We start from the raw sequence: 25271 nt of genomic DNA on the forward strand, positions 1-25271 counted from the left end.
AATAATAATAACAAAAATAATAATAATAATTATAATGATAATAATTATTATTAGAATTATTATTATTAAGTACACAGTTGTACGGGCAAGTGCCCTTCTAGTGACGAATGAACTAAGATACATGTACAAAAACTCATTTTAATGATTGCATTGGATATCTTTAACACCGTTTTAACAAACTTCAATTCATAAACATCATTTAACTGTCAAAAAATATTACTTCAGCAAAATACTGCTGCAATTAGAATTCATTCAATTGAATTAATAGAACAGAATCAAGGCCACTTTTCTTTGGCATCAAAAGGGTTTACCTTCAAAATTTAATGGAAAAAAATTGATCTATGAAGTTGATCTTAGACTACGAGTAGTCTCTCTTCTTTGTTAGTCCGTCGAGTGAAACTTGTGTGAACAAAAATGACAAAGCGCGAGACTGAAGGTGCAAGGCGGAAGAGGCTTCTCGCGCTGCAACGCTCGCGCTCGCTCACGCGCACTCCTCTAACTAAATATGAAGAAAAAGAGAGACTCCTCGCGCCTTCAGTCTCTTGCGTGGTCATTTTCGTGTCTCGAGCGTTTCTCTAGAAAAACTAAGAAAAAAGAGAGAGTGCACGTAGTTCTTAATTGATCTCAACAAGAGCCTCACGGGCTTAAACTTTTCCCTATAGCCACCTTCGCACGTCTAAAAGAATCTGGAGAAATAACGTGTTGCGCTTGGTAATATTTAAGGCTATGTTGACGCTTAACCAGATAGCCTTTGCGCCTGCATGAGAACCATACGGGATAGGGCTTCTGTTGACGCATTAGAACTTTGATTTCGACGTGGTTTCTATGATCAGGGGCACCCAACGACAATTTTCGGGAAAATATCTGTTCGGAAGACGATTTGAGATCTAGAATTTTCGGAGCATTTGTTGTAAAATTTCTTGCTTGCCTGCCTTTCCTAGGATTTTCGAACATCTAAAAAAAATGGTATAATTGCCTATTTTTAACGGATTGTTACCCTAAAAAGGTCACCTAGAATTTTCGGGAGCCTTTTTTCTGGCTGAAATTTTCGAAAAGGTAAGTTTTGATCCCTATAATTTTCGGATCACTTGACTTTCAGCTAGGAAATCCGAACAGATGAAAAATTTTTAGGGGATAAAAATATGCCTATATCTACCGTTTAAATACTAAAATACGTTTAACAATTCTATGTTTAAGTGGTTTTGAACTATATTCTCGTTGGGTGCCCCTGTTGATGGAGCGAAGCTGCGTTGCGCCGATCTCTAAAGTGGAGCGTCAAATATCGGATAGGTTCTTTTCCAGTCTTGATTGTGCAATGTGAACAGGTATTCGGCCGTGACGGAAGTAAATGAGTAGGGGCAAGGACTGGAAAATAGTAAGACAGAAGTAAATATTCAGCAGTGAGGACTGTTATTTTAAAAGTTAACCAAACTCTCTCGGCCAGTCGCGCCGGTGCGATGTACTATGTGTGAACGACTTGTTCCACTTCATACTGTACGAAAAGCTGCCGGTATAGCGTGAACATTGCCTAACTCAGAGTGGCCCAAATGTAAACGTTAGTTTAGCGTGTGCTATACTCACTAACGGCGCGTGTGATCGTGATTTTAACTGCCAACCACTTAAACACTTTCTCCAGATGGGTGCCGTGAATAAATCTTCGACCCTTTGGCCGGAAATGAATTACCTTCGCACCATCAGTAGCATTTGATTTTTTTTTCCAGTCTCATATCGCCAATAATGTCATGGAGTAAATCTCAGAACTGACCGAGAATCCAAAGCGATAAGGAAACATCGCTTGCTAGTTAACTGGCACTAACTAAACATCGACTGAGAAAAAAACAAATAAGATTTTCTACTCAGTTTTGAAACCCCGGTAACGCAAGTGATTTTTGCGTTTAGTGCAAAGGTGGCTCACGACAGGTCAAACCCAAGCCTTCTCCGAGTTAAAAGAACTTTCATGTTCAAACGAGGCTAAGTGCAAAACCTTGCTTGTGAATAGAGTGGTTTTCGTTTGAGTGTCGTAAAACCAAAACCAAAGTAATTACGCTGGCCAATCACATAGGACACAGACAATACATTGAACCAATCAAAACTCGAAGTAATTACATGTGGCTGACGCAAAGCGCGGGAAAATGCATGCGAGCGCGTCACAATTGGCTTTGGTTTTACTTCTGATTGGATGAAAAGGTGGCGCGAATCTTTTAAGCCAATCGCATCGTGTAGAAAGTGCAAAACCAATTACTTTTCGACACTCAAATGAAAACCGCTCTATAGACAATACTTTGAGTCGTGGAAAGTGCAGGCGTAGGGTATTTATGCACGAGTTGTTGACGTATCAGGAATCTCACTCGTTCGATTTCTGATACAAAAATAACGAGTGTGTAAATAAAAAGGATGTCAACGGCTTTGCACTTAGTCTCGCTTTGAAACAACGTTACTTGGGCCATTTCAGACGTGGCCTATTTACACTCAAGAAAATACAGAGGCTTTATGCGTACGCTTGGCCATCCGAAGATGACAGTTTACAACGAGGGAGAGCAGATGGCTGTCCACAGGTCATAATAACTGGCACAGATATATGCTTGATCACGTGGCTTTCACTACCACAACAACATCCACGTCGGACTGGTATCATCTGAGTCAGATGCTCATAGCTAACCGGATCGCGGTGGTGGACTGTGCACTCAGGGGCTGGGTGGACTGTGCAATCAGCTGCTGGGGATGCTGTAATGTAGCCTGAGTGGGAAATGACTTGGAATGCTGCCGTTTCTCGCGTAGGTTGAGCATGCGCAGGAGCTTGCTTCTCGTGATTCTTGCCTGCGCATGCGCGGTCTGTTTCTAAAATGCCGCTGTCGTAAAGGTTTTTGATTGGCTTGTAGTTGTACGGAAGATCTACAAACTTGTAGACTAATCGTTGGCCGCTCACCTTTAAAATTAAAAAAAAAAAAATTGGCAAATTACCTTCACTTGCTAGATGAAAATTTAGTGACGACTTAGTCACGATTTTGGGAATTTTTGTCGTAAACGTTCGGTTATAGTTTCGCGGAACGTTAAAAATACATGAAACTTGGGGAGAGTCTCAGTTATATAGAAATCGTAGGATCTTAAGCAATTAGTTGAGTTTTGCGCGAATTTGGTGTAACACCAATTCGACCCCGGCCGGGTCGGTTACCCACAGTGAAACGTTTACACTGCAAACTGTGATCCCCGGCTGAGAGGGCTACACGCAGGGGCACCCAATGGATCTGTTCCTCAAAATATCTGTTCTTTAGGCACATTTTTGCTGGCTGGGAGATGTGGAAGAAATAATAGTCCTTGGAAGGAAAGTGTTGCTGGGAAAAAGATAATTCAGGGTGTGAGAGGGGATTTGAAGTCTAGAATAGCTGCTACGGGTTACTTGTATTGGTTACTTACCACTTAAGATCTGAATTGTGCCCTATGAAACTTCCCAGTAAGTCGGGTTGGAGGTTGTAAGTTTGCTGGCTGGGAACTCTTCCATCAGTCTTGCTGGGAGTGAGGAACAGATAATTTTTTTCCAGCAATCTCCCAAAATGCTTAAAATAGTCTCAGAAACTTTATTCACGCTTTGTTGTTGTTTTTAGGTCTTTTTCTCAAAATTTCCCGTTGGGTGCCCCCGTACACGGTCTGGCAGACCGGGTAGCCCGCCTCGGCGGGTCACCCCACCTATTATGTAACCAGGATGAAATGAAAATATATGAGAGATTATATGGACAGGCAGGTTACCCCACCTAAGCGGGTTATTTCACCTACATGGGGTCCCCATCTCAATTTAAAAGGACTTTACTGATGCCATACTCAATTTATGGAAAACAATATAGAACATGCATGTCCAGAGTCCACTCACCTTTTTAATAATATTCTTTTGATAATAATATCGAAGTGCTCTGCTCAACTTATCGTAATTCATCCCAGGGCGTTGTTTGAGCTCTCCCCAGCGCTTCGCCACCTCCTCCTGATTGCGTAATTTGAATTCTCTCTTGTCTTTATCCGTCCACGTGATCAAGGAAACGTAGCGCTCATCCGCAAGAAGTTCAAGAAGGAATTCCCATAAGTGGAAAGCACTTCGTGAAGTACCGCGTTTCTTAGCGAATGAATCTACGCCTGTGAGAGAGAAAAGTGATTTGTCACGATTTTCAGGGATACAAGTAACAGACTTACCTGCTGCTCACAACCCCCCCCCCCCACCTTAATAGCCCTCCCATTTACAGGCGCATCTACCTGTTAAAAAAACAATACATCCGATTATAAGCCTCCCCCCGGATAAATGCCCTCCCCTAGTTCTTATGTGAAAACAGAAGCTCTATAGAGCGTTTTCACATGACGTTACAGCGAAGAACAATGAAACGGCGGCCATGTTGGTGTACGAAGACAACCCTATAATGTTTGGTATTATTGGACGTGAGGACGTGATATTCTTACTGGCAAAACAATATCTACTCTTTTAGACAGAACAAATATTCTCCCTCCATTAGAGTCCTTAATTCCAAAATTAATACCGTTTTCTTAATCAAGACAATGATCGCTAAGTCACATAAAGTTGGAGACCCACAATATGAAATAGAGCAAATATAAATGTGATTAGCGTACGATCCTTTCGCCGCTTACTTCATTTATTATTAATTTTTATTAATTTTTCATGTAAATAGAGAAGAATGTTCTGGGGTGTGTTTCTTTCCTTCTTTTTTATCAGTATATAATTGTGTGAGTCTGCGATGAATATATGTTTAGTTTTCTTTTCTTTTTTTCTTGTATTTTTCCTACGTGTTCATAAGGGTCAGTGTGTAAAAAAAATGTAATACATAACAAAATAAAAATTCATGAAAATACAAAAAAAACCCTGTGGCAATTGAACTCTTTTCTTATGTAAAAACTCTCGTTTGTTTCAAAAAATGCTGTATTTGGTATGGTTTTCGTGCCGGCGCAAATGCTATTGTGTGTTTTCACATGACGTCATGGCGGCCATATTTGTGTCCCAAAACAATGAAACGGCGGCCATGTTTGTGTCCCAAACCAGTCCTGTGAGAGTTGAACTCTTTTCTTATGTAAACGCTTTCTTTTGTTCCAATAAATTTGCATAGATGCTGGACACGTGAGTGAAAACACAGAATAGGGTAGAGTGTGAACTGGGGCTCCGGGGGGGGGGGCACTTGGGTATTTTTTAGGTGGGTATGTGCCGCCTGGGACTCCAAATCGGCACCCTGTTCTAAAAAAAATTTCCCCTAAAATTGATACCCCGTTCCAGAATTTGCCCTAAAACTGATACCCCGTTCTAGAAACGCTCCAATTTTTTATACTCCGTTGTAGGGTGCAAAGAGTACAGCAGTTTGTTTGTTAACGCATTGAACAGTATTTTCAAAAGCAATCTGTCCTTGAATAATTTCAAATGGCTGCTTACAAAACTGGAGCTTTCGTGCGTTCGAAATATTATACCCCTTTCTAGAAAACGCCTCTGAAATGGATACCCCGTTCTAAATCAGTAGCTTCAAAATCACGACCCCGTTGGGCGGCACATACCCGTATAGGTAATGTATGGGAGTACCCCCCCCCCCCGGGCTCGGGCTATATCGCATTCATCGCTTGCCTTACAAACGTTCCAGACCTGTTAACTTTAAGAGACATCACAACATTTCAAACTTCTCTTAACGCTATCTCTGTCTTCTATTCATAGTTTTCTGGCAAATATTCCAAATATTATAACAACATTCCTGTTCACTAGATCACCAAATGATTTGTAAATATAGAAGTCGTTTAATATGGAGACCCTTCATTAAAGAGGGGCACCCAAAGAGAATATAGTTCGAAACCACTTAAATATAGCATTTTTAAACGTATTTTAGTATTTAAACGGTAGATATAGGCATATTTTTATCCCTAAAAATTTTTCATCTGATCGGTTTTCCTAGCTGAAAGTCTCGATATCCGAAAATTATAGGGATCAAAACTTACCTTTTCGAAAATTCCAGTCAGAAAAAAGGCTCCCGAAAATTCTAGGGGACCTTTTTAGGGTAAAAATAGGTTTAAAATAGGCAGTTATACCATTTTTTAGAAGTTCGAAAATCCTAGGAGAGGCAGGCAAGCAAGAAATATTACAACAAATGTTCCGAAAATTCTAGATCTCAAATCGTCTTCCGAAAACAGATATTTTCCGAAAATTGACGTTGGTTGCCCCTGATAAAAGGTGTCAGACAAGCGGATTTCCCTTTCGTCAAAGCTTTCCGAAATACATATACCTTGGCGGAAATTTATTTGAATGAAATCCGATTATATTGTTTATCTTGTGTAGAAAGAAAAGTTTCCTTTTGGTTTGAATCCAGGATATCCGGCTGTAATTAAGCATTGAAATTTCTTTAGGCTGTGTCCATTAAGTTTCTTATTGTTTGCCCAGCCCAACCCCCACAGAACTTAGGATCGAATTGAGTAAGGTTTCCAAAACGCCAGCCCGTGTGGTTTGGCAAGATGGACAGTGCCTTTCCTTTTTAACCCCGGTTTTTAAACCGGGTTTGCAAGTGGATACTGGGGTTTAAAAGCCCCAGTATCCACTGGCAAATTCTCTATACTGATCCCCATATATTCGCTTGAAGGATTAGTTGAGAGAATTTGATTCAAGATTAAAGCATTTCATACTTGGTGATTATTTTATCATTTCTCCTAACCTTCTGTCTATATGGTGTATGGAAAATGCTTGGAGAAAATTGATGCAGGTCACTATAGAGATTTAAAGGGTTAGAGGAGCTGTGTCCTAAGCTTTATCACTCAAACAATGAAAACTGTCACTATTAACATCTAACTCAAACAATAAATGTCAGCGATGCGGAGCAAGCTATGGGCTTGACTGTAAAATGTTCATTAATTAATTAATGCCAGAGTAGTCAAAGTAAAAATAAAGAGCCGTTTAAAAATGTTTCCTTCATGAGAGGTGGTTACTGACTTAAGTTGATTGCAAATTTAGTGCAAATTACAAAACTTGTTGAGTTTTATTTGAATACTGCGTGAAAACCTGTGTTCCAGTTTTCCGTGTTTGTTTTTCATTATTTTAAAGCTTGTTTAATGAAACATGTTTAGTTGGTGTGAATGGGGCATAAGTTCTATCAATTCCATTCATTGTTAGTGGGAGTTCATGGCTGCATACGTTACAAGCCTTAGTAATTGAGTAACGTGGAGATTAGGGTTGTGGTCTCTTCTGGTGGCTCGTGGCGCAATATTGTAAGTGCGACAGAAGGAGAAACTTTACTTGAGGTAGCCGCTTATGTCATCTTCATTAAGTATTTTGTTTTCTATCGCCCTAGTGGCAAATTGCTTTGGAAAAAAGTTGAACTGAGACTTCCTTTTAAGTAATCCTTGAAAAAAAAATCTTCCATTCTGTTAAAAAGAACGTAGTTTACTTCGACCTGTTTTTGAATGAAAATCAATGTTACTTTCAATTATATATGACACGAATAAGTACACAATGGAATTTCATTTTTAATTTAATAACTTGATCCCGAGGCTAGTTATGGCCATTATGTTTGTCCCACCGACCGCATCTACTTTTACGAAAGAAATCTTTTTTTGATACCGGAATGGCCTTACTAACGAAGGACGTGAGGGATTGGGACAGCGGGTATTTGCTAGAATACCGTAAGTTGTGACGTTTATTCGGGACGCTATTTTGAGAAAGCGTAGGCGCTCATTTGAGTAAATACGACATTAACCTCTCCTTCGACGAAGAAATTTTCAAATTTGCGTTAGCATTTGCACGTACTTCTGCTATTCACGTGTTGCTAACGCAGGCCTATTACGCATATGCCTCCTACGTGAAAATATTTTACGCTAAATACGTATTTTTAAGAAGATATACTGTTTCCAAAAAATATTCAATAATTAATCACCGTGTACTGAATTCTTTTTTTCCTTTCTACTTATATTCCTATTCCGTTTGTAAATGAAACGTACAGCCTTCGCATTTGTCTTAACCAACAAAGGAAATAGTATAAAATAAGATATATCATTTTGAAGTTATTTTTTCTTGCGTTTTTGAATAAATGAATGACCTTTGTTCAAATCAGTAGGAAAATAATTAAAACAGTAGTATATGAGGTACTAGTTTGAATTACCTTGATATGTAAAGTATACAAGTAACAATAAAACCTCAAAATTTAAATTCAAGAGTAAAATTCATTAAAGTCCTTAATAAATGAGACAACAATGTCTCCGTGACATTTAGATAATTTAGACCTTAAAAATATCAAATGGATTTAAGACCTCTAGGCATCTTCACCAAAAATTCCGGCCTTTCCTTAAGATAGTATTCCAAGCAATGCAAACGAAAAAGGCCTTTAAGTATCGCCTGTTTTTTTCTTATTGTTTTCTTTTCTTGCAGAAGCCGATTGCCAGTTTGTAAACTAAATGCGAATGACTCGCTTGACTGTTCAGTTACGAAGCGTTGATCATATCTACTTGCCGTGAATACAAGTTGAATAACCTACATATAAGTTGAATAACCTACATATGATTCATTAAAGAGAAGTTCCCGAATAAAAGCGACCTGGCGCTGGCTTCTTTCTATACATTATTTTTAAAAAAATTTGAAGGCATTGTATTAACACAACAAACGATTGACAGAAGAGACAACTGAAAGCCAGATCATCACTTTAACCTTGTTTTCTTCTTACTATACTGCCGTCGATTTAGTTACCTTAAAGAGCTCCATTTTTCGACATTTTTGCTCTAATTAAATACGCTGAGTTACAAAGTTTCCAAAATCCCAGATCTTTTTGAAACTTGCAAAGCTAATTTGATTCTTTTAATGGAAAGGGTTGGTTCGTTCCTCATGGTGCTCTTTTTTGTTATGGTGCGAGTATAAGGGAGGTATTTTATTATAACTTTTAAGTAAAGTCTTAAATGTAACCATTCAAGTGAAAGCCGTTGCTTAACTTTTTTTTTTGTGGTGATAAGGCCATAAAAGGTAGTTATAACCTCAAAGTTTACTTTTGGATAAAATTTTCTTGCTTTTCCGCATTTGAAAGAAATTCATATTATGCAAGTTTTGTCTGTATGTAGCAGTGTCCCTAGATGTAAAAATTAGCTCTATAACGTTTGTGTCCATGAATGAAATCTCAAAAGCTGATAATTTAAATTAAGGATAGAACACCATCTCTGCCCTAGTTCTGTTTGTTGTTTTACAATGTATAATGCAAAAAAATTCTCACTAATAGACGAAGTTAATTTACCTGTGTATTGGCTTCGGTATAAAACCGAATTGTCCATAGTCAGCCTCAGTTCGAAGAAGTCTTCGGTTTCTTTCACTTACCTTGAAAGCGAGTAGTCAGTTTCACTTATAAGTTCTTAGTTAAAGTGAGTTATGATAGAATCTCCACAACATCGAACACATACAATGATTTCCAAAGGGAATAATTGGCTTACAAAGCCGGAAACACATTAAGGATGCTCGCATGTGGGTGGAAGTTCGAGAGGAAGTTTAACAAAAACAATAAAGAGTCGTCTTTTGACCCACGCTTACAGCTGTTCTTTTGTCGAGAGATATTTTAAAGACTTACTGACGTAGGTTAGGAAATCGATCAGCCAAGCCGATGTGACAAAAGATCCGGAAAGATCAAGACACAAATACGAAAAATGCCACGAACGAAGTGTATTACCATCTCGTGCCACTGTCATGCTTTTGGTCGACGTCAGTGTCTAGAATTTTCAGTCCTCAGCATCAGATTTAACACCAATTGATGCTTTCAGCGCTTCTTGGCCCTAATATAAAAAGTCTGACTCAAAAGCGATCCAGGTCATAAGAATTAGAATAGAAACCTCTTTTATTTCACACAGACAGTATAAAAACTTTAAGAGCGTTTTCACAAGACTTCGTCGCGGCCATATTGGTGTTCCAAATCAATGAAAAGGCGGCCATGTTCCAAACAATTCCTGTAGGAGTTTAACTCTTTTCTTTTGTAAATAAAACGCTTTCTTCTGTTTTAATGAATTTGCGTAGATGCTGGCCTCGTGAGCGAAAACACTCTCTCATGAAAGTCTCTATTCACAGCAAACTTAGCAAACTTTAATCATGCAGTTTCCGGTTTGTAGGTACGGTTTCCGCCGATCGCATTACCAAGATGCCTGCGCGTGACAACGGAACAGGCCTCATCCACCGGATAAATCGCCATCCAGTGGATAGTACAATTGGTTTCCCTAATACTTATCATTGGATAGAGATTCATCCGATGGATAGTGCTCAGTCAGCCCCAGAGGAACTGCAACTTCCCGTTTTTTTGAGGGAAAAAGATATCGTTCATAATATTTCACGTACCTAGAACAGATCCTAGAGCAAAGCAATCTTGAGGTAGCATGTAAAGGTCAAGGCCAAAATATGATGTAAAATAAAAAAGATAATTATCACAATATAATAATTTGCTTTGTCAAAGACAATTTTTTGGCGACGAAGCGACGGAAGTGATCGTATGATGATAACTCAAGTAATCGCAAAAAGCACGTCCGTCCTAGTTGTTCAAAGGGTAGATCGGCTTTATCCAACGGATGAACCTCTATCCAGAAGATACCATATCCACTATCAGAAAAACCAACTGCGCTGAGGAGCGCAGTTGGTTTTTCTGATACTTATCTACTGGACAGGTCAAAAAACCTTTTAACAACCGCAGTCAGCTGAATATATATGGCGAAAAATGCTGTACATTTTGGATATTATATTATACTACTTTGATCGCGATTCACGAGTTTGCTAGACTTGTTAAAACACGAAAACTGGACAGAACAAACGCTGCTAATATTACAAAGGCTAGACGTGAGGTATATTTGGTGTGCAAATAAGGCACCGTCTATACATAGCGATATTTTTTAAAAAATGGATGTTTTTCCCTTCGTTTTCGAAAAAATACGCGTCCACATCCCTCACAGAGCATGCGTATTTCTAATAGTATACGATGTATGACGTCATTGTATTCGGAAACCTCCGAATGTGGGGCGCTAGATTTTTCCATCCTAAGAGTTCAAAGCCCCTAAGAGCGATCAGCATCAGATTTTTTTTCCTTGTGATATCAATACTTTGAAAATCACAATGGTCGTGAGAATTACGGACATGATCACACAAGATGGGTTTGTTTGATATTTTATCAACTTCTGCCCATTACTTCTGTAGGAAATGAATAGGGGCAACAAATGAGAGTTCAAATTTTGATCTTAGGCCAGGGTTAATCGAGCCTCCATATAACGAAGTCCTCGGTATAGCGAACGATATTCCTTACCCTAGTTTTAGCAGGATATACATGGAAAAGAACCTCGACTCCACGAAACCTCGCTATTGCGCACAGATTTTGTCAGTCCCATGGCTATTCGGTTATATCGCGGTTCCACTTTATCGGTAGGATAATCTCAGACGACCGGGGATTTCACGTTTCCTGACAGGCCCGGATTTCGCAGACCAATGAAAACGAGGAACTGTAAGCTTCCCCGATTGTCAAGCCGAAATCGAGGTCCTCTACTTCTTTGGTCATCATCATCTTCGTCATCATCATCATCATCATCATCATCTTCGTCATCATCATCATCATCATCATCATCATCATCATCGTCATCGTCATCGTCATCGACATCGTCACCGTCATCGTCATCGTCATCGTCATCGTCATCATCATCATCATCATCATCATCGTCATTCATCACCATCGTCATCATCTTCATCATCATTGTCGTCGTCGTCGTCTTCGAGGTCAAGTCTCGATCATTCCCGACATATGAATTTTTACTGACGTCGATCATTCACTTTCTACCTTGGCTCCTTAACAATCCTCTTATATGCTTTGCTCCAGTTTTTCCCTTCACAAATCAAAATGGCATCTAGTATACTGGAACAGACTCTGCCGATGCCGACATGCCGGCAAAATTTAGGATGGTCGGGATTTTCCCATCACATAAAATGAGGCTTTATAATTGATACAAATGTCTTGGGGCAAAGATCTACCGTGTTACAGTGGCGGATCTAGGGGGAGGGTGCAGGGGGTGCGCACCCCCCCCCCCCCCCCCGAGATGACCTGCGGTTTTCTAATACAACTGGTATTCTGCCAAAAAAAAAAACTATGTGGTTTATTGGTGTTGAAGTAGAGCAGGAGACGAGTGCACCCCCTCCTAAAAAAAATCCTGGATCCGTCCCTGTGTTACGTATTCTCACCTGAACGTTCCGCCATTACACACTGCTGAGGCGAACAACTAACAAGAATATGGTACACGGTACAGGTAAAAGTCGTCTTTTTCACCTCTTGACTGGGTAGAAACTCTCAATAACACAATGTCCTGAAAACAATATAAGATAAGAAAAGAAGTTTTCAATAATCAGGAGAAGCAAAATATAGTTCCTAATTCCACTGAATTTTGTGAAGAGAATGTGAGGTTTACAATTGTGTCGAGATTCGCATCGAATGAGGAACGTGCGTGAATCAACTAGCGAGATGGAAGTTGTTTGCCATTTACTAAAACAAGGTTTCCAGAAACTGATCCGGTTGGAAAGTAGACGGAGCACGGCTTTTCAGGTCGTTCCGGTGGAAAATATCCGGGAACAAAGGAATTCCTGAAAAGGTGATCCTGTCACGTTTTTTCCGTCGGAATGTTCCAAACGGAAATTCGCGTTCAATTTCTTAAAGCCGATTTTGATACCTGGAACTAATCGGTGAAAATGGTAAACGCGATTCTGGTGCGAAATTTAGCGGTCTTGAATTTTGCTTACCTTTTACCCAAATCGTGAACCCACTGTGTAAATGGTAAACGACCGGAAATTTCTATCACGCCCCACGGGAAAACCAAGACTGTCTTGGCTTCTCGATTCAACGCCTTAGCTTGGATTCCGGTTTCCGCCGATTCCACTTTGTTAGTGGAACTTGGACTCCGGGTTCTAACAGTTACCCGGATTCCAGATTCCAAAGCCCCGGATTTCGGAATTCGGATTCCTTTTACATGAGACTACATGCTGCAGCTATTATGACTTCGTTTAAATACCCTCAATGTTTTTCAAATTAATATTTCAAACAGGCCGGCCCATTCCTTGGCCACCTTTTTTATGGTGCTTTCTTTCAGTTTAACGCTTTTTGAAGGCGAGAAAACTAAGGGAAGTCGTAGGTAAACAAAATATTCAGTTTTTTGAAAGAAGTTTTAGACGTGACTTTAACCTTTTCCTCCTAAATTAATTCTTACTCGAATGCAAGGACCAGGCACTGAATTGACCAAAAAACTTGTTTTTCCTGTCTTGCGTGCAAGACAATTTCATGCGCGTTTCGGGAGCGAAGCTAACGTGACGAGGACGACTTCGTGGAAGGTCGAAATACATAAGGTTATCCTTAAAATAGGCAAGTGAATCAGTCTAGGAATTCCTGATTAAGAGAGCCCAGATTTCTGTACACCATTGAAACTGTGTTAAAGGTGGTTGTTCTGATGTGTACCTTCCCGTTACACAATATTATTCACCAAACGTCATCCTAGTCGTAGCCTTTAAGTACGGGACTCCATTGGCAGAAAGTTTCAGTAAAGTACCTAAAAATCTCCTAGACAGGCTTTCCCATAATTTTAAGATGGAAAAATTTGAAATTAATGAAATTAAGTTGTATTATCGGGAAAGAAATCCAGAATCCAGACCCCCGGACCCTCTTTCCCAGGCCGCGGAGAATCGCTCTGAATGCATCTTTCCGTTTCCAAAGTAATGAATTCGCTAAGTAACTCTACATCGATAAAGAGATTCTTTCCTGAACACAATCTCACATGTGGCTGGTTTCCTCAGCAATTTAAGGGTTTGTAAAGTTCAAATTACCGTTTCGATATGGAGGAGTTCGTGAAAAATTACATGCACATTTGGGACGTTTAGAGTGTCTATTTTTAAATTGAAGTTTGGAAAGTGAGTAACCGAGAACCGTTTCAAAGAACTCGCCGTGTCTTTGTATAATTCTTACTGCAAAATCTCATGGATCAGAGTCAATTACAGCAAGGAGCGTTTAATACAGTGAAGATGATGAAAATCTCCGAAACATTTATGGAGCACTTCCGAACATCTGATGCCTTCTCCACGACTAAAGGTATTTTTACTCTTTATCTGTTCATTAAGTTTCGTATGGTTTGTTTGAAGTAAAAGTCATTCTCGAAACCAGGTTAAGACGAATTTTGTTGTAGAATTATATCAATTTACAGTCATCAACCTCCAAGTCTATTTTTTCCCATCAAAATCAACACGTATTAAAAGACAATTCTTTGACAATCACATTCAATTTATAACCACAAAATTCCACAATATTGTCGAAAACCGGGACTCACTGTTTTATTAAAACTGTAAAAATATGAGAAGAAGTTTTTCAAAACAATGAAAAACAAAGAAAAACCGCGCAGGAACACAATTCTTGCTGCTTTTGTTTAAGATAATACTTCAGAGATTGGGAATTTCAACACCGGGCATGGACGGCACATCGCATGGCTTGTCGTAACGGAGTCTTGGTTTGGGTTCAGTACAACGCAATAAATAAATCCTCCTTCACACCACTTTCATTAGCTAGGGAAAGCTTAATCTTCAGACGATCTGAAGTAAAACAAAAAACCTGTACAAAAAGACATTGATTTTGATGTCTAATGTTTAACAAAGCTCCTCTCTAAATGTCTTCCTCGTTAATTGGTCGATTCGTAAACCTCAACGCAAACTGCAGTTTCTACCACTCACAATCGGTCACTTTTTATTAAAGTGCTGACACGTTTGTTCTATTTTGTTTTTAAACACGCTATCTCTCTCCTTATATCAGCACCACGTATTATCACGTCTGCACGGTAAGATTTCTGTAGCCGTCTGAGTCATCTTTTGTTTGCATAGCAAAGCTTTGCGATTCAGGGAGCCACTTGCTCGCCTAGAAACACTGGCTCAAAGATGGCGTCCAATTGTTTAGTTCCTCTTGTGCTGATATGATACAAAACAACTGATGAAGTTTTATTTGTTGATTTTGAAGGATATGGGCTCAGCACAATGTTTTCTCTGAATGTTACAAAACAAACTTCAGCAGAATATAAAATTATGTGAGGGTGAAGCGATACATGCATGCATTCTTTCTGGGACAACTTCGATCTACTGGCTCGGCATTCCATATCATTTTAGAAGCTCACTGTGTGTTAGTCAATTCGCTTTAGATCTTTTGTCAAACATATTACTGCAAAGAAGAGGCTACATGAAATCAATCTTTTGCCCCTGGTTTCGTCTCTGTGAAAATAACACGCAGTGTAGCCCATTTCTTAATCATCATGCAGACGTTGACTAGTAGAATATATTACGTAATGAAATAAATCATATAAGAAACAGTTAAACCTCCAAAAAGCTGTTATATTTTCTAATATCACCTTTTTTTAACCTTTGTACAGAGAAAACGTTACCTTGTTAGTGTACCTTATTGCGTGTTTAAAGCTAACTTGAGTGAACACTGCGAATAACGAGCAGAAGAGATGTGTTCCCTACAGAACGTTTCGCTAGACTTGACTCGACTGGACTACTGATCGAGTCATTTGCAGGTTTACAATATATTGCATGTTAGAAATCTCTTTTGGAATTTGGAATGTTAATATTGTTTCCGTGTGATTTTATTTTCTATTGAAGAGAAACAAAGACATGAAAGAAGAATGAAGGAATATCAATTGATTGCACTTAATCCAACCGAGGAAACAGTTTGGCCTAGCCATTTGAAAACGACAGTTAGTAATACGGCGCTATGGAAGTAAAGAACTAATCCGTTATAAGGTGAACGTCTACTGATCATGAGGTGTGTTGCAAAGAGAAATGTTCTTAATCAAGCGTTAATTTATGGTAAATACCATTTGCCCCAAGAACCTCGGACCTTTACAAGAAAATATTGTTTATATCACGTACACATCTCGAAATACGTGATCATATATTTTGACGGAAGCGGCCGAGTTATATTTAGTTTGAAAAATCAGCAATATATTATATGGGAAGGTCTTGGGTACCCTAAAAAGGACACTACATTTTCGGACGTCCGAGAAATAAAATAAAACGGAAGATCCGGCTGAAATTTTTTTAAAAATCGGACAAAGTAACATGTCATGCCACCAGCAGCGTCTTTAGTAAGATTGTTCCTGAGCGGGAAACAGGAAGACTTTTGTGCTGGTTCAGGTTGAGTTGTAGCTCAAATTAGACAGCTTCCAGTCCGTTTGACAATATCATTGCTGAAGAGAAGAGGGAAAACAGGAAGACAGTAGCTGAACATACACAGTACTGCTGATCCAAGTTTTACTGTGTTGAAAACAGAATTGTTTTTTAGTTGGTGCGATCGATAAGTGCTCTTGGTAGTCATACTTTGCCCGGGTGGAACCCTAATTTACTCGAATGATCTGTGTGGCTCATTTCTTATTCAGTCAGTTCTGATTGAGACTCAATATGTGAATTGTCTCATTCGATTGTAGAAAAAAACAACAACAACTAGAGGACATGCAGTATGTTAAAAATCTTAGCCTGATTTGTTTGAAAGATCACGCTTAGTTAGAGCAAATGCGCTCAACAAAATTTCGGACAGTACATCATTATCGCGTCATTTTGAGACTCCAACGATCCGAACCACCTTGTGCAGCATTGAAAAAGCGTGAAAGAAAAATATAATTGCTTATAGTAGGCTTTATATGAATGCTCAATCGTTAGGATTGACAGACTAAGAGATTAAAACTACCCCGTACAAAAGTAAATAGCACCATATGAAAAAACTGCTCAGTATCTTTCTGCATTTGTCTGAATGTTATACCTAAAGATTTCATGAGAATTAATGTTAGTATCACCTTTTGCAGCATGAGAAATAGTATTTGGCACTAGGAAGAACTTTGTGGTAGACCTTATTTGAATGCTCATATGTTAGAAGTTCTTCCACAGACTCGATCGATAGTTAGAACTACCCGAGTAAAGACATTATAAACAATACATGCAGACAGTTGTAAGACCTTGTAAGTTCAAGATGTTCAGAAACCAGTGTGAAAACGGAATGAAAGATGTTTGTAGATAAATGGAAGTCAACGAGAAAGTTATAGTATGATAATCATAAAACTAGTTGCCTTATTGAATTTACAATAGCTTTAGCATATCGCTTAAAATGTGCCAAACTCAGTCCTACATTATACCAAGCTCTTTGTCTTTATTCATGATATAGTGAACTGAAAACCGTCGATAAAATATCCCAAATAAAACATGTAAGGCAAGCGTGAGTAGAAATAAAACAAAGGTAACGCCTTTCTTTTAGCTTTATGGGAAATCACTGCAGGATATAAAGCTTTCCTAAAAACACTGGCCCACATATTCTTACTTTTATAATTGTCAAGATAAAGTATCAGCAACGATAAAATAAAAGAAATAAACTTGTGGTAGCTAGAATTGTCCTCTCCTCATTTCTAGTGTGTGGTGGCTTAAAGTTTACTCCGAGCAGAGAACCAGCTTGCATAAAACTATAATAAATTTGAAGCACAAAAAGAAATCATTTCTCAGTTACATGGTCGATCAGAGTAACAGCTCGGTTTTTCATCGACGGCAGGGACCCACACAAGCTAGACGATCTTGATAACTCCACAGTAAAATAAACGGCGCCCCTAAATTTGTAATGAGTGATCACGCTTATAAGGACTTAAAATTCATAGGATCAAAATCACCCTGTACATCATACTAAACAGTACGGCGCAGTAGCTTTCATTTCAACTGCAACATTTTGTCTTTCATCCACAGGCTCGAATGGAAACACCCAGTACATGCGCATCTGACAAACAGCACCATTAGGGAAATAAGCGCTCAGTAGCTTTCATTTCATACTACAGTTAAGGATTTCCTTAATAGCCTCTAAAGTAGAATCTTGTGGCACAAGAGAGTGAATTAATTGGTGCACGACGAGCTTTCACTTTGGTTCTACCTATCAGTTTAAGAGACTACTTTCCACGGACTAAAGGCTTTGATCTGTAATAGTATAATAAAATACAATACAATGGACAACGATCGAGGAAATTCTTTTCGGTTTTTTGGTCACGTTTGAAAAAATAAAATTGTTAAGGATTTCATCTACAGATGTACTTTATAAAACAAGCTAACATAAAGCTGACATGCAAATCTTAAGGAGAAAAACGAATTTAACCTTCTGTTCTTTGCCTACCTCTAACAGCTGTATTCTGATGAAACCAATTTTAGTGAGGTTTGGTTCAAAGGCAGCAGGGTTCGCTGACTGTCGACGGTTTTGTTGGCTGCAATCACGATAATGATGGTTATAAAAAAGCATTTACAGTTACTCCCATTCCAACAAAATTGACAGTATTAAATAAGGCTCAGATATCTATGACGGAAGGAAGAAATTGTAAACAAGGAAGTTCCTAGGGTCAACAGTTGAATTGCTTCTTAGATGTGAATTACCGTCGATCGCGTAGGGCTCCGGCCTTTTTTTTAACCTCGAACGAAGCAGGGGGAGAAACGAATTGTTATGTGTTTATTTGATGATCGCATGGTTAGTCTTAAGCAGAGCTACTTCCTTGAAGTCTCAGTGTTTGGTTTCGATAACAACTGATTGACCTCAGTTCAGAACTACCGGACAGAAGGAAGAAAAATAGACCTAACTGTTACATCACAAAAACAAGTACGAAACCTTATTTTTAAACGCGCTGGAAAAGAAACAAATGCAGTTTTGGCAAAATGCTTCCTTGGCTACTTCCCACATAACTATTTAATTTTGAAAAATTAAAAAGGAAATAAAACTATCCGAATAAGTTTATCAGTTGATTTACTAGAAAAATAACTTTTATTTTGTATGGAATGAAATCGTAGTCGCTTTTTTAAAAAATCTGTATTGTTATCAATTATGATTATTGATTATGATGATTGTCCATCATCATCATCATCATCATACCATCGTCATCATCATTATTTTTTGAAAACACTTGGTTTTGAGGCTGCCATTCCAAGCTTTTTTGTCAAGGACGCCCAGTGCTTAGAGGCCAGGCCTTTACCTAGGCTGAAGCTCTTCTTTTTCATGTTCTCGCTGATCGCTCCCTTCTCATGTAAGGAAGCTATTTGGAAAACATCAACCAACCGTATTCCTGTTGAGCCGATCAAGACATTGAATTATAGAGCAGTAAAATTCCATACATACATGAAAATACATTAAAATTGTTACTTGAGAGAAAATGAAAATTGTCACCAAGGCAATGACCGCTGAAGTAAAAGTACTCGCTGCGTATCATTAAGTTGCCCAAGGGGAGAATAGAAACAATCCCTTCAGGCTTGAATAGCGCCTTGTGTATCTCTTTTTAGTTGAAATGCCGCGAATTATTTAGTGCAAGGAGGCATTGCACGTAGTAATTCGGCAACGCTTTATTGGACACCCAGCTATAAACCACAGGGTTATGTTATCCATCCACTCCTAAATTTTGCGGCATAATTATGTATGAGAATAACTTAAGCTCTTTCCTACACAAAACTGCAGAGTAACTTTACTTTGTATCTGCCATTGTGGGAAAGAATTGTGGTTTTGCTGAGATGACAATATGTTCATGAGGCATGAATTTTGACAGTGGGACGGAAGTTAGAACGAATACTTTGACAAACTCTGACGAAAATCTGGCGTTCTTTTACAATATCCTTGACCAGCTGCATATTTTAGTTCATTTTGTTTATAATTAGTTTTGCCAACTGTTACGTAATGTTAGCCACAAATTACTTCTAGTAAATGGCAAAATTACCGCTTCTTTGAAAACGAAATTTGTCTCCATTTGTGTTATAATCGTAAGCTACTAGAGAAATAAAAACTGTTGAAAGCCTGAAAAAGGACAGAACAGTCAAAAATCCCAATTCTGGGTTTGAAGCCACGTGGCAAAGTGGCTATTCGACCCATGTAAAGGAGTTCCGATTCTGGAATCCTAGGCTTTGGAATCTGGAATACAGCTTAAGGAATCCGGAATCCTAGTGACGATTGGTGTCTGGAATCCAAGTTTCACGGACAAAGAATCCCGAATCCAGTTCCTGGAATCCGGAATCCACCCGTGGAATCCAGAATCCAAGACTGTCTTGGGACGAGGCTATGTTGATTGACCTATTCAATAATTTCTTTTTCCGCAGAATTTTCATGAAACAGAGCAGTAAAGTTGAATCCGTTTCGAGCTTCATCTAAACTTTCTTTTGCTTTTAGTGTCACTTTTATTTTTATTTTACTAAAAATAGCTGCTATAACATGTTTGCAGACAAGAAGAGAGGATTAAGATAGCCATCAACTGGCGCGACGTTATACATCAAAAAATTTGATTTTTGTACAGATTAATTCAGGTGGAGTAATATTGAGATCAAACAAAAGTTATTATCTTAATCTATAAGACAAGCAGACGACATACAGGGAAAATCAAAAGCTAAACCATTTTTCTTGATCCTTTGATTGACTTACAAATTCGATTGATCATTTTCTTGTTTCTCCTCTCGACAACGGTAAATTCTCAGACCAACAAGTGATAATATAAGTTAAAAAAAAGTATCCACCGGTCAACCTAGATATCCTCTAATACCATCTCTTCACTATCAACAAAATCATTCTTGAAGTAATAGACTCTTCCACAGTTTTTTCAACTTTTGATATGGAAAAGTAAGGGAAAATCTGTCGGCACCACTGGAAAAAGCGCCTTAAAATGAGTAAAACTGCCGAGCTTGAAAGTGAGTTGTTGAAAACTAACGAAGATATATGCTCCTCAAAGTCGCGAAATTTTACAGACGTTTGCCTCCCACCATACAAACGTCTGTAAATTTTCAAAACTTTGCGAATCTATATCTTCGCTCGCTTAAGACGTATCATTTTCAAATTTGGCAATTTTACTTATTTTAAGGCGCACTTTTCAGTGGTGTCGACAGATTTTCCCTAACTAGTCCATGTGAAAAGTTGAAATAACCAGGGCAGGATCTATTTCTCGGTCTCGTCAAACTAGGACTTATATCATCAGAATCAAACTGTAGAGGCTGGGTGGTCTGTGCGTTTGCCTCCCGCCATTTGGTAAAGAGTGTTTTTTTCAAACCAGAAATACTTGGAATAATGACTTTCTTAAACGATCGCTCGAAAATAGCACTGTCAAGTCGCACTTTAATTTTAAAATAGAAATGGATGATCGATACTCTTTGAAATCTGGGCGTTTCGCGGAGCAAGTTGGTTTCCGGTTGGGATCAAGATGTAAAATATTACCTCAAAACTACGGTAAATTTATGTAAATGTTTTTAAAATCAGAGCATCTTCTGATCGGTTTGTATCCGTTCTTTAGGTACAATTATTGGCTTTTGTCAAAACCATTGCTGGTTAGATTGTGCGTGGCGTTGCAGGGGCTATCGATGTTATTTGAGTATTTTATGAGGCGTTATTTCGTTATCGCACTGCAAGCAAATGCAAACTGCCATTCCTGTCTAGAGTACACGCTCAGTAGATTGCATAAATGAAAATCTGTCTGGTACTTAGAAGGCTATTGAAATAAATATGTGCTGAGAAGAAATTTTCTTTCCTTTCCGGCCGCTGAAGTGAGCACTCTTGGTTAGTATTTTCACTGAGCATTTCCTTTTTCCTCAATTCTCTGCTGGGTACTTAAATTGTGTGGCCGCAATGTACAGAAAAGGCTCGTTTTCTGCGACCGACCTCACCTATAATTGAAGAACAGGGCAGGTAGAGCTGGGAAATGTGATTCTGCTGTCACCAATGCCCTCATATCAAGACAGTGGAGAAGTGATTTTTTTTATCAGTTCCTCGCCTGGGGCGAAATTTTAACGATGAAAACCCCTAAAAAATCAGTAGAGCTTCTTAACCATTAGGCACAATAACGGGCCCGAGAAGAAAGACAACAAACCGACTATGCGTGCAGTTACTCTGCATGTACAACTGAGAAAGGAAATGAGGACATTTCATGAGGCTCCAATGCGGAAACTACCGAACCGTTGGTATGCCTAATGTAGGTGCTAACATCGGGGGGGGGGGGGGGGGGGAGTACCACGTATAATGGCCTATAAGGGGAGGCTCCGCCCGAAAGAAGTACCTTTTTCAGGCTTCAGGTGTAGAAAAAGGTAGGGAATTTTGTCATTTTTATTTTGTCATTTTGAAAGGCGTAAAAGGGTTAAATAACAGACACATCATTGTCTGTGAAATACTTAAGAAACCGTTCGGAAGGAGACCGCATTAACAGCGGTTACAAGGGATGCAAAATTTTAAACTAGGTATGTAGAAGGGATATCATTTGTCCATACAAAGTATACGAAAGGGGTAAATGGTGTATAAAAGAGTAACGGGCTGGACCTTAGGGTGGTGCTTCCCTGTATAAACCTTTGTTGAGTACCTCCCCCGGGACGCTAACATACACTGTTAGCGCTAGTTTATATTATAAGTTAGTGGTTCATTGGAAGTGAGGAACGTTAACATTTCTGGACCTTACTGGAGTAAATGAAGCTCATTTATTTTGCAGGCTGCAATGATTTAAGATAACAAATGGAGTAAAGAAGCGGAGCTAATGTTCCTGCTTCATTGTACAGCTGCTGATTCGTAACGAGAGGTTATAAAATTAAGCTGGCGTATCGTTTCACTTTGCTCGTACGAGTACGAGAATTCTTGTTGGTTATTACGTGGCAACGCTAAATACATCAGTCCTTCATCCGACTTATACGTGAAATCGATGGAGCATGAATTACTAGTATAAACTTTTTGCTTCTATGTAAAATCTGTCTTTCGCTTGCATTATAATTGGGACTTCAACATTACAGTTTTAACTCACCAAGGCTGAACACTCAACACGGCAAATCGTAAAAACGACGGTTTGTACAAGCAAACGCGGAACCTACCAAATGTAGGCCAGTGTGACAGACTTGCTGTCGGTAAAGATTTATTCGTTTGAATTATTAGCCCTGGCAAATTTCTCAGACTCGAAACTCCGGGAGGTGTCTAAATACGTTTCGTTCTAAAGCAACTGATTTCATTCTTCAGGAAATAATTTTCAACCCTCTCTTAAAACTAGAGTCAGCATTAATTCAAATTTCGTGACAAACCAAAGATCCGGTTAACCTCATGCCTAAAGATATACACGTACGCTTAACTACAAAAAGGACTAAACTGTAAGATGAAGTAAATGGTGGCTCCATCAATACATCACTTACCGTTTAAGCGTTTTATCCCACTGCTTTCATACAGAAGTGAAAGTGTTCACAAATGAGCTATCTTTTGTTTCTGTTAGGCCGGTTTTTTACTTCCTTCTAAAGGTCACGTGGCTATAACCTGAAATATAATGATCCGGAAGTTATCAGTCTATTTTGTCTAGAAACAACGTTTTCTCGTGAAGGAAAGATTAAAATTTGTCAGCTTTGTTAAAGAATAAAGCTTTCTGCACGACTTATGCAGAAACACACTTTAGTATTCTTTAAATATATGAGTTGATTGTTTCATTTCCTTGTTTTGTTACGGAGAATTAGTTGTCATGCACGTAGCTGATCTTTTATGGGTGAAAGCCGACTTAATCGATATTCAACACTACTCACCGTGGATCACACTTCGCGTGTTATATAACCCAAAGCACGTTATTTTAGTCACAATATTGGCTAAAGTTGAAAGTCAAATAAATGAAAAAAATGTTTTTTGAAGTATACTTACAAAGAAGAACGTGCTTTTAGAGATCATGCGTGAGTGATCACTCTTCAGATTTCGTCCAAGGAGTCAATGGTGTAGCGTAATAAACAGTACCACGGGAAAGTAATGCTCAGAAGCTTTCATTTGAATGGTCACACCTAAGGATTTGGTCGACAGACTCAAAAGTTAGAAACCCCGGCCCTCGTGGTGCAGCTTAGTAAACAGTACAACAGGAAAGTACTGCTCAGTGGCTTTCATTGAATGGTCCGTCACTTAAGCATTTCATTCACAGGCTCAAAAGGTCAGAATTACACCAAAATAACTCATAATCTAAGAGTTAACCAAGATTGTCCTGAAACGGTAGACAGGACTACTGAAACGGTACCATATAATGGTACTAATCACTTCAATTTTACTTTGTTTGTAAACTATAACGCCTTTATAGATATGGTTGACGTGCAAGATTAGCAGCACCGGGGCAAATTATGTATAGAACGTAGTTTTTTAAATGGTCACATTTTCAGCACTTACTTACATTTGGAAGTACTTCATCCATGCTACAGGTCAGAAGTTAGATCGAAAGTGGACAGTTAAATACCAACATCTTAGTGGCTTCTGTTCAACTTGTTACCAAAGTCTTCCAGAAACGTGTTACAATACATGGCTGTCGCTCAAGATATGACCCCCTCCCCCCCAAAAAAAGGTACTTTAAATGTGGAATAAATTTAAGCTGAAGCTCTGTCGCGTTTAACTTGTTTGTTAGCTAAATATACCCGGAACGTGATGTTCATAAAGTGATGAAAAGAGTTCCTTTTAGTTTCCTTCTTTCGATTTTGCTGGCCACTGAACTAACGCACTTTTCAATGTGTTGTAGCCGGGATTGTAAGCTCACCGTTGATGCCGTTGCGGTGTTGAAGACTTATGCTTAATGTTTTTTTTTTTTATAATTTGATAAACCGAATTCAAAGCACGTCTATTTGTTTTTATATTTATGAACGAATCATATCGATTTCTGACCCTTACACGCTAATCCTTGCCGCAAGTAAAAATCACGTTAAGAAAAATGTTGAGAAAAGAAGGTCATTTTATGGTTTCTGATTCACGTTTTACAGCCGTTCATTTTTCTTTGTTTCCGGACGTACATTCAGTAATATACGAAACGCAACAGAAATTCATATATAATTAACGCGTCAACACGGACAATTGTCGGCCCGTTAGGGTTTGGTATGGAAAACTACAGACTGTTTGGTTGATAATCTGATAAACGGCTTCACAATACCACACATGATTAATCAATATCGGGTTTATGATTTTATCAGTCACTGAGTGTCGGCATTAGAATCGTCAGTTTCTAAAAGATACCTTCAATGACATCACAAATCCACGTGGTCCCAAAAAGCGGGCTGCTTTTGCCACAGAAATATCTTAAAATAATGTCCGTTTACCACTGTTAAACTGACTGTGAGCTTAAACATCTGTCTATCAAAGGCTTGGTCAGCGCCGTTCAGAAGTTTCATGTCATTCTTCAAATCGTGTTTTTGACCTCCAAGAGATGAACACTGGGCTAATATTCAATTAACATCAAACGATTACGAGTACAATTTACAATTACATCGTTTGCCAGTTTCTGATTTGTGTCTGCGT

General features: G+C 38.7%; 1 protein-coding gene across 9 annotated transcripts; it reads right to left on the reverse strand.

Annotated features, from left to right (window-relative positions):
- Positions 1-118: 118 nt before the first annotated feature.
- On the reverse strand, positions 119-25271 carry LOC140922696 (ETS domain-containing protein Elk-3-like). Of its 9 annotated transcripts, none has more exons than XM_073372701.1 (6): positions 24990-25271; positions 23162-23279; positions 18165-18252; positions 12188-12309; positions 3866-4122; positions 119-2926 (listed from the first exon to the last, which is right to left on the reverse strand). In XM_073372701.1, the coding sequence occupies exons 4-6, from the start codon at positions 12201-12203 to the stop codon at positions 2489-2491; spliced, it is 711 nt and encodes a 236-aa protein (XP_073228802.1). In that variant the 5' UTR covers positions 12204-12309; positions 18165-18252; positions 23162-23279; positions 24990-25271; the 3' UTR covers positions 119-2488. The 9 variants fall into 9 exon arrangements, with proteins under 9 accessions (XP_073228802.1, XP_073228796.1, XP_073228803.1 ...); XM_073372695.1 differs by lacking the exon at positions 24990-25271 and adding an exon at positions 24163-24533; XM_073372702.1 differs by lacking the exon at positions 24990-25271 and adding an exon at positions 23652-23902.

Source organism: Porites lutea, chromosome 13 (genome assembly GCF_958299795.1).
Source record: "Porites lutea chromosome 13, jaPorLute2.1, whole genome shotgun sequence".
Taxonomy (NCBI): domain Eukaryota; kingdom Metazoa; phylum Cnidaria; class Anthozoa; order Scleractinia; family Poritidae; genus Porites; species Porites lutea.

Coding starts and splice junctions, on each gene's coding strand:
- LOC140922696 (XM_073372693.1), bottom strand. CDS start 9,267: ATGGACAATTCGGTTTTATACCGAAGCCAATACACAG. Junction 4,123..9,230: donor ATACCGAAGCCAATACACAG/GTAAATTAACTT, acceptor TCTCTCTCACAG/GCGTAGATTCATTCGCTAAG. Junction 2,927..3,865: donor AAAAGAATATTATTAAAAAG/GTGAGTGGACTC, acceptor TTAATTTTAAAG/GTGAGCGGCCAACGATTAGT.